The sequence below is a fragment of the Phaethon aethereus genome (assembly GCF_964289735.1).
Source record: "Phaethon aethereus genome assembly, chromosome: 1".
Classification (NCBI taxonomy): domain Eukaryota; kingdom Metazoa; phylum Chordata; class Aves; order Phaethontiformes; family Phaethontidae; genus Phaethon; species Phaethon aethereus.
Window position 1 is genome coordinate 56,945,067 of NC_138575.1, and position 9,720 is coordinate 56,954,786.

Sequence of the window (9,720 nt, forward strand, 5' to 3'; positions counted from 1 at the left end):
CGGATCCCCGCGGCCCGGCTCGGCTCCGCCGCCCGTTCTCGACCCGCCGCCGGCTCGGCCCCACCGCCCCCCGGCCCTTGCCCAGCGCCTCGCCCCCGCGGTGGGACCGCGGGCCCCGGCCAGGCTCACCTCGGACCCGTCCTGCTCGGCGGCGCTCCGGCGCGGCGGCGCGGGGCGGCCGGAGGCCGGCCGCGGCCCGGCGGGGGAGGGCTCCTGCGGCCGCCGGCGCCGTCCCGCCGCGCCGGCAGCACCGCCCCGCAGGCGGCAGAGGGGGAGGCGGCGGGGGCGGCCGGCGGGGCAGCGCAGTCTGCGCGGATCTGCTTTCTGCCGCCCGACACCCCTTGGGGTAGCCCTGGGGTTCCACCTCCCAGTGTCACTGTTGGGGTGCGGCGATGGTGGGGTGCAGCGGTGGTGGGGTGCAGCAGCAGTGGGGTGCAACCCCAATGGGGTGCAACAGCCGTGGGGTGCATTACGGACGGCGTGCAATGCTAGTAGGGTGCCAGTTATGGGGTGCAGCTGCAGTAGGGTGCGATGCCACTGGCGTGCAACACTGACAGGGTGCAAGAGCTATGGGGTGCAGCAGCAGTGGGGTGCAATGCCAGTGGGGTGCAATACCGCCACGGTGCAGTGCTGATGGGGTGCAGTACTGATGGGGTGGGGCAGCTGTGGGGTGCAGCAGCAATGGGTGTAATTGCAGGGCGGGTTCAATGGGTCAGTCACTGAGGGGTGCAGCAGCACAGGCGGGCGATGCCAATGGGGTGCCACGGCTGCTGGGCGCAGCACCCGTACGATGCAACGGCCGTGGGGTGCAGCAGTAAGGGGGTGCGATCCCGGCGGGGCTGGGGGCCGGGCGGGGCGCGCGGGCGGGTTGTGCGGCGGCGTCATGTGAGCGGGGCCGGGCCGGGCCGCGCCGGGGCGGGGAGAGGCGGGGCGGGGCGCTCCGTGCTCCGGCAGCGGCGGGGACGATGGGGGCGGCGGTGCTGAGCGGGTTGGCCCTGGGCCTGGCCTTGGCCTTGGCCCTGGCCCTGGCGCTGCCCGCCCTGGGCCTAGAGAACGGGCTGGCGCGCACCCCCCCCATGGGCTGGCTGGCCTGGGAGCGGTTCCGCTGCAACGTGGACTGCCGGGCGGACCCGCGCAACTGCATCAGGTCAGCGGGGCGGGGAGCGGCGGCGGGAGCCCCCTGGGCTCTCTCTGCCAAGGAGGGGCTCGTCGTACCCACCCCTTCACCACCCTCTCCGGGGTGCAGCAACACCCCCCCACACCCCCACCCCCCAGGCACGGTACCCCGACCTCGCTGCAGGGAGGACTTGTCCCGGGTGCCCCTGCCCTGTTCGGAAACCCCGGGCCGGTGTCCGGGCGCTGCGATGCCGGGCCAGAGGAGGGAGGAGGAGCAGGTCGGGCGGACATCAGGCCCGGGACGGCTCTGGCACCGTTTGCGTCCCCGGGACGAGCCCTGCAGCGGCGGGATCTCGGGGAGCACCGTGCGTGGGAGGCGGGGGGCGCAGGCCGCCCTGGTGCCGGGGCTGGAGAGCCCCCGGCGCTGAAGGATGTGGCCCGGCTTTGTGGAGTGTTGGGGAAATGCTTCCTCTCGCTGAGATCAATGAATGGGGTTTAAATAGGAGCCTTGGGGACCTTCCTGTATGGCACAGGCCAGCCCTGCAGTGACCGACCCTCCAGAGCCCTTTTTAGCCCCGCAGTCCTGCTGGCTGCCTGCAGCTGGTGGGGCGTGGAGGGCACCGGGGCTCAGCCTGCCACATCCCCATCCCCCCTGACCCACAGTGAGACACTCTTCTTCGAGATGGCAGACCGCCTGGCAGAGGACGGCTGGAGGGAGCTGGGCTACGAGTACATCAACATCGATGACTGCTGGTCAGCCAAGCAGCGGGATGCAGCAGGACGGCTGGTTCCTGACCCCGAGAGGTTTCCCAAGGGGATTAAGGCTGTGGCTGACTACGTGAGTGCCTGCTGGGGATGGTGAGGGGCGTCTCTGTGTCCCCATGCCTCCATGGGGGGGCGGCTGGGAGGGGATGGAGGAGGGTGGTCCCTGGGAGGCACCTCAGAGCCCCTGTGTTCCCTCCTTGCAGCTCTCCTCTCCTCGCAGGTCCATGCCCGGGGCCTGAAGCTGGGCATTTACGGCGACCTGGGCACCCTCACCTGCGGGGGCTACCCAGGCACCACGCTGGACCGTGTGGAGCAGGACGCCCAGACCTTTGCGGAGTGGGGTGTGGACATGCTGAAGCTGGATGGGTGCTACTCGTCAGGAGAGGAGCAGGCGGAGGGTAAAGACTCCCCAGCCAGCTGGTGTTCCTCCCCTCACTGCTTTGGTCAGGGTGGTTTGGCATCTGCAGAAACGCATGGCCGGCTTTGGTTCTTCCCTCGCATCTCCTGTTGCAGCTCTTGGGCAAAGAGGAGGAGGTTTGGGTGCTTTGGAGCCGGTGTAAGGCAGGAGGCCAGGCTGGTCTGGGGTCCCCCTGGCTGGATGGGCTGAGATGCAGGCTGCTGCCAGCCGTCTCCTTCACCATTTGTCTTCTCTCCCTAAGGCTACCCAGAAATGGCGAGGGCCTTGAACGCCACAGGCCGCCCCATCGTCTACTCCTGCAGCTGGCCGGCATACCAGGGGGGGCTCCCCCCCAAGGTGAGGGTTGTCCTGTCTGGTGGCTGTTCCTGTGTCCCCTGTGCCCTGGGGGAGCTCTTGTTGGAGCTGCAGGAGCTGGGTGCTACACCCCACTTACTGCTCCGTCCCTGGTAGGATGGGGCTGCAGAGGGGACGTGGCCTCTCTGCCAGACATCTGGGGATACTTGGGGTTGCCAGCATGGCTAGGAGATGGAGTTTGAGGGAAGAAGGCCCAGGGGCGTGCCTTGTCCACACCACTCAGCCAGTATGGGGTTGATCCTGACAGTCTGTTCTTCTGAGACGGGTCCTGTTTGATTTAAGTGCTTGAAATAGAATATTCCTCCTAGTAATGTTTCTTGAGAATTGAGTGCGTTTGTTTATTTCCTCTTCCACCTTCTGAGTCAATCCCAAGCTGCCCTTATTCTTGCAGCTGATCATATTTCCCCATGACCTCTGTGGTTGTTTTGCCAGACATCCTATCATACTGGGATGTGCCCAGTCATACTGGGGTATGACTCTTTCCTCCTTCGTTACATGATGTTGCCCTTGTCCATATCCCTGTGCTTTGCAAACACCAAACATCTTCTGGATGCTGCAGCTCGTAACAAGTCTGGCTGCCCCTTCTCCCCCAGCTTGCAGACCCAATCCTTTCTCCCTCCTGCCTGACCCTGTGCTCCACTCTAGGTGAACTACACCATCCTGGCAGAGGTCTGCAACCTGTGGCGTAATTACGACGACATCCAGGACTCCTGGGACAGCGTGCTTTCCATCCTGGACTGGTTCTCTGCAAACCAGGATGTGCTGCAGCCGGCGGCTGGCCCTGGCCATTGGAATGACCCAGACATGGTGCGGCTGGGTGCTGGGTGCACTGACCCTGGCCAGGGATGGGCGGTCTCCGGGGAACCCCTTCTAGGTGCAGGGCGAAGAAAGAGCACCAGGAGCAGGAGCCCTGTTGCCGCAAAGAGGCAAAGCTCGGTTGCCCTTGGCTAAGCTGTGGGAAAAGCCTGTGGCTGCAACAAACCCTTCACCACTCGAGCATACTGGTCCTGTTGTCCAGGTGTCCTTGTCCTTCCCTGCACAGCCTGAGGGGGGATAGTGGTGAAGCAAAGAGTCTTACTGAGTGCGTTTGAACATGTGCTGGTGGCTTAGCACCTCACAGGGTTGGGATCTCCCAGCTGCTCAAGAAGCGTGTGTGAGGTTTCCCATGCATGCTCCCCCCACAGCAAGCTGCAGCATCACCCAGTGTGGCAAGCAGACCAGTTTCTAACCCTTTTCTGCCTCTCTCATCTTTTCCCCCTCTCCCCTCCAGCTCATCATTGGAAACTTTGGCCTTAGCTACGAGCAGTCACGCTCCCAAATGGCCTTGTGGACGGTGATGGCAGCCCCGCTCCTCATGTCCACAGACCTCCGCACCATCTCCCCGAGCGCCAAGGAGATCCTGCAGAACCGCCTGATGATCCAGATCAACCAGGACCCCCTGGGAATCCAGGGGCGGAGGATTGTCAAGGTTAGGGGGAAGGCGGATGCATTTGGGAGAGCAGGCAGGAGCAGCACAAGGTGTCACAATAAGGAGAGAAAGGGAAGCGATGCAGAGAGACATGAGCAGGAGAGCTGTGGGAGCTGGGGGCCTACTGGCATATCAGACCTGCAGGGTGAGGTCAGGAAGTTATGGGCCAGTGCTGGTCCCGGCAGCTCTGCCTCACCCACCTGTCCCCACCCCCAGGAGAAATCCCACATTGAGGTGTTCCTGCGCCCGCTGTCCCAGGCTGCCAGCGCCCTTGTCTTCTTCAGCCGGAGGACAGATATGCCTTTCCTCTACACCACCAGCCTGGCCAAGCTCCACTTCCCTGAGGACACCATGTATGAGGTGAGCCCCACTGGTGCGCTGCATGGTGGGGCAGCCCCACAGCACCTGGATCTCCTTCTTTGCAGCTCCCCCCATTGAAACCCTGTGTGTTTTGGGGAGGGAAGAACTCCCACTCCCTGCGCCCAGGATGAAGGGGCAGCTGCCCATTGGATCACCCTCCTGCTGCCTGCTGCTGTGCCCCCTTCCCCCATGCGCATGGCCAACTTGGGCTGGGGCTGTCAGTGGCTATATTTGGGCCTCAAGATGGAAGGTCCTAGTAGCCATCATCTCTCTCTTTCCAGGTACAAGATGTGTACAGCGGGAAGATCATCAGTGGCTTAAAGACAGAAGATAGCTTCTCAGTCGTTATTGACCCCTCGGGGGTGGTGATGTGGTATCTCTATCCCGTGGCGCTCCCAGCACAGCCCTGGCACGTTGTCAGACAGCAAGCCACCGGTGGGGATTTTCCCCCGGTCCTCCTGTGACAAGGCTGTGGTGGGGGTGTGGGTCAGTGCTGGGGTGAGCTGCGAGAGCCTGGGACACGGAGCTCTTCACAAGTGTCTTTTGCCAGCATGCCCAGCAGCGCTGGGGTGTGATCGTCAGGTCATTCCTCTGGTACCAGCTTGATGATGTCAGCCTGCGTAAAGCAGGAATTCCTGTTACCCACCTCCTAAGGGTGTGCAAAGCATGATTCCTTGGTGATTGCAAAGCCCTTTGAGATCCTCCTGTGGAAGATGCCATACAAGCAGAGTCCAGCCACTGTTGGAATTTGTCAACTCTGACACTTTTACTACAACAACCCGAGCACTTTACTGCTTTGAACCAAGTACCACTGACCGCTGCAGGGGCTGTTTGAACTATGCCTGGAGAAAGGCCTTGGATCCTTTAGAATCTTCTGGGGTGGTGACACCCTCTTCCACCCTGCCACGTGTGTGATGGCATTAGCCTCGAGCATGAGACCCGGACACCTTCTTTCCTCTGCTACAATCAGCTTGGCTTAGAATAAGCGGCTGTCAATAGGGCTGCACCCTTCCCATGTACCCTCCCCAGGACCAAGAGCTCCTGGAGGTGTGATGGTCCTGTCCAGAGACGTGTTGCTTGCAGGCCTGATCCTGCTGCCAGGGGCCTGGAGGCCAGCGCTACTCCAGCCTAGCATGCAGGCTGGCATTGTATTAAAGTCCATCTGCTATCAGTTTACAGCAGAGTAGAGCAAAAACCTCCCTTGGCCATGCCCAATCCCAGCAGCCTTGCTGTGGTACAGCACCAAAATCTGCAGAGCCGTAGTGTGCTTTGCGTGACTGGTGTCAGAAAAATGCTGATGCTGATCAGTTGAGATCATCTTTTGACTTGGGAGGGGGTCACAGGTGCCTCCAAGCTGCAAGCTGCATCCTGTTCTTGCTCTAGCAGGAAATTCCTGCTAAAAGGGGGCTCAGGCCCTCCTCCAGCCAGCTGAACACTTAGAGCTTCTCAGGCAAAGGCTTCTCCCCCCAAGGGCAGCTACATCCACAGCACCATCCTGAGGAGAAGCCTGCACTAATAAACTAGAAGTGGGCGGCAGGACAGACTCTAGAGCCCTCAACTGATTCACTTTCGTACAGCGTACAGCCTACGGAGGAGTTTTAGGCAAGATGTGTCCCACTCCCACTGTCCTGGAGAGGGGTGCAGCGTTCATGAAGATTGCCCCTGAACACTGTAGCCCAGGGAGACTGACAAAATTAAGCCTCAGACCAGGGAAATAGGACATTTTAGTAGCCAAATGGAAAAAAAGTTCTTTTCTATTCAGATGATGAAGCAGGGTTGGGCACCCACACCGGTTCCTGCAGGATCAAATGGCTGATTCTACTTCCAGAAACTTGAGCGCAGCGGCGAGATACTGAACACGATGCTTGCAGGAAAGGATGAGCACACTTCATCTCTGTGTACAGGAGCTGGCTTTGTTCTTGGGGAGTGATTGAGACAAATTAATTGAAATAAAGGGGAAGCAGGTCACAGGTTCTCCGTTTGTTTATTCAGCGTTGCTAGCTGTAGCTACTTGTTAATGTAGGATTACAGGGTCATTACCTCAAAACAGGAACAACTCTGCTAAGAAATAGAACTGGTTTCCTGTCAGAGACTGGACTGATACAGGGTAGGAAACAGCTTTCCAGTAGTTACATCATGTCCAGCAGGGCACTGGCTTTCCTTGACACAAGGGGAGACAGATTTTACAGTCCACAGTTAAGTGCCATTTTTCTTTACCATGTATTTATTTTTCCCCTCCCTGGAAAAAAATTGGCTAGCAAGGAGTTCCTCTTAAAGACAGGTCTTCCTGTAGCCTAAAGACAGGCAGTAAATGTACACAGGAAAGCTGCTAAAATACAGCCTTGGTGAGTGGTGGGGTGGCAACACTGCGCCTGCAGTGTTGTGCCTGCCTCAAGGACATGAGCAAACATGTGCCAGTTTTGGAGATCTGGGTGAGAGCAAAGGCACAAATAAGCCTTCCACCTTCCCCAGGCAGCAAAAGAATGAGTCCCACCTTCCCTCCCACCAGTTACTTGATTCCAGATCCAGCTTAGCCATGCACCAGGGAGAGAGGAGGACTGGCCCACAGCCCATCCCAGAAAACACAACCAGTGGTTGTTGTTTGTTCCAGCCTTCTGGGCAGTAGGCAGGAATGAAGGTCAACACAACATGCACACAACAGTGAACAGGCAGCTAAAGGTATCAACACTCTTGTATTAAAGTGCAATTCAAAAGTTACAAACATTCATGGTTGATTTTTTTTTTTTTAAATACAGAGTTATTGGAATATCTCTAACTCAAGACTTAAATGGTGTTTATAGATAAGGAAATGTACTCCCCCTATGCAGGACTACTGTAGGAATTCACACCTGCAAGTCATGCAAGCCTGACTTACAGGAGAGCCCTGGCACGCAGGGAAGTAAGGGAAAATACTCCTTCCCCTTCACTGTGAAGGCAGGAAGGCTGTAGGAAGAAGTACAATCACCCGATATGTAAAGGATAACAAGGGTCTCCACCAGACTAGAGAGATTCTCTTCAGAGCAGGCTTAATGGCACTATGTCCTAGGGAAGAAGGAAAGGTTGTGGCGGAGCAGCCAGAGTCTCTGCAAGAGCGCGGAACATTAGTAACATCCACACCAGACAGCTGGGGCACCGCACCCCTACACAACCCAACTCTGGTATGAAGGTGCCCACTCGCCCACGTTGCTCAGATGTGGGCACACACGCCCTGGCTGCTGCAGCTGAAGGAAAAGGCCAGTTTTGCCCTGTGGAACCAGCACACAGCACCAGCTTGCTCAGCAGAGGGAGCCAGGGCTGCTGGACCTGTCTCCTGACAAGCCTAGTACCAGGTCATCTTCCTAACATAGCGTATTTTGCTCCAAGGCAAGCAGCCTCCCACGCAGCACTTGACTCCATTACGCTTGAAGAATGGCTGCTTGACACAGGATCATTGCACAGATACGGGACCTGCTTCTAGGAGAGGGAAAGGAAGACTGCTTCGCATGCCTACCAGTATCAGCTCACTGCCCTGCAGCACACTTCGTTTGCTTTTCTATTCAATGTCTACAAAGGCAGGCTGACTGGGGCCCATAACCTTCCCTCTGGCATAGCAAAATGCTTCAATGTCTCTTAGGATGTGCTTCCCAAGTTCATCACCCCGTGACTGTTAGTCCAGGACAAGAAACACACGGTTCCAGCACAATACAGGATTTCCAGAGTCCCATCTCACGCTGAGCTGTGCCAGAATTTAAGGAAATTTAACACTTTTCTGGGTCACCCAAGGGCTTATGCAAGGAACCTCGTGGCTCTCTATGCCTTTCCCCTTGGATGGTGCTTCAGAAGTAGTCAACAGTTTGGCATTCCAAGTAGTTTTACTCCAAGATCCCAGAGCCTTCATATTTTAGTCCTAGATTAGTGATACGGTCTACTGGTGGTTTAAGAAGTCCATCTCTCTCCTCAAGCCAATGGCAGAGCAAAAGGTTAGTGCTTCGACCCCATGAGATAAAGCAAATAAGCAGGAAAGTGCTGTTGTTTCACCTTGTATTGCCACCGACTTAATGTTTAAGGAGGGCAGGTGCTCAGCTGCCCAGCACTACATATATTGTATATATACACAGGGAGACCTAGAGATATGCTAACCCGAGGGGCAGTTACAGCCAAATTGTCTTCAGGGAGAAAGTGTGGGAGGCTGGTTGCAATTTCCTTCTGTTAGTTGTTCTTCTTATCCTCAGGAGGTGCATAAGGAGGTGGCTGATCCTGGAAGGAGATACAGTAGAGTCAATGACTGCTCTTCAGTAAGCTATAAGACAGAGACAGGTGCTGTGTTTTACGCTGTCATTTCATCACTGTAGTATCACTTGTGCTCCAGAACACATGCTACCTCCCTTAACGTTTCTAGTGAATGTCCCCTCAAAAACAGGTAACAAATGGTCTATTGCAAATAGACCATTTAATCTGTTTTAATCCCCATCCTCCCTTCACTTCCAGCACTTAGACTGTCTCTGTTGATGTTCATAGCTCCGACTGAGCAGACAACAAGCCCCTGGGCTGAGGGCCAGCTTTGCTGCTCCATCAGTCTCCAGCCCACCACAGAGCCACGCAAGGCAGCGAAGGGCACAGGGAGACTGGCTGTCACATACTAGATGTAGCCTACAGCCCACCTACCAGCTGCCACTGAACTGTAAGAGACCTCCCTGTCTCCTCACAGCCCAGAACAACAAAACAAAACCCACATGCTCTCATCCTTAACTGACCTGCTCTTTAACTCTCCCCACTCTCAGGCACCACAGAAGCAGAGCCCTGTGTGTTCTTTGTGCCCATACAAATTTTTTGTGCCTCTAAGAGTAAGACAAGTACTGAACTGCTGTCACTGGATGAATCTTAAGGCCCTCCTCTTTTCCTGATTGAGGATTTAACAAGCCTTCATCCACACCTCCCAGGAAAACGCATACTTTATGTGCATTTTCAAAATGAAGGCACACTACACTTTGCTAGGAAAGCAAACCACTCTATTAGTGACAGAAGAGGGAGCAGGCTCACGCAGACCACAACAGCACTCACCATGGGCATGTAGACATTGTGTGGGTTGGCAGGGTTGTAATAAGCACTAGAAGAGGCTTCCGTGGCCTTATTGCTCCCTGGAAAGGAAGGAGAAGGAAGTATAGGATACGTTCATCTTACATGCCTTAGTTAGCGGCCCCAGCCCCAGAGCCTTCTCTCCAGCCATAAGTCTTTTGAGGAGTCAACAAAGGTCCAAAGA

General features: G+C 56.8%; 2 protein-coding genes across 2 annotated transcripts in view; one reads left to right on the forward strand and one right to left on the reverse strand.

Moving 5' to 3' along the window:
- Positions 1 to 965: 965 nt before the first annotated feature.
- NAGA (alpha-N-acetylgalactosaminidase) lies at positions 966 to 4,945 on the forward strand (the record flags this gene model as incomplete). The annotated part of the gene is made up of 8 exons (XM_082005409.1): positions 966 to 1,147; positions 1,780 to 1,954; positions 2,102 to 2,279; positions 2,541 to 2,635; positions 3,299 to 3,460; positions 3,924 to 4,121; positions 4,338 to 4,481; positions 4,763 to 4,945. 8 exons carry the CDS (start codon positions 966 to 968, stop codon positions 4,943 to 4,945), a joined length of 1,317 nt encoding a protein of 438 aa, XP_081861535.1.
- A 3,724-nt stretch (positions 4,946 to 8,669) lies between these two features.
- The window catches only part of XRCC6 (X-ray repair cross complementing 6), a gene marked incomplete at both ends in the record, with an annotated part of 6,908 nt that continues 5,857 nt past the window's right edge, over positions 8,670 to 9,720 (reverse strand). The window contains one exon of the mRNA XM_082014334.1: positions 8,670 to 8,717. Coding sequence (XP_081870460.1) covers positions 8,670 to 8,717 — 48 coding nt within the window. The remainder of the gene's footprint in view (positions 8,718 to 9,720) is intronic.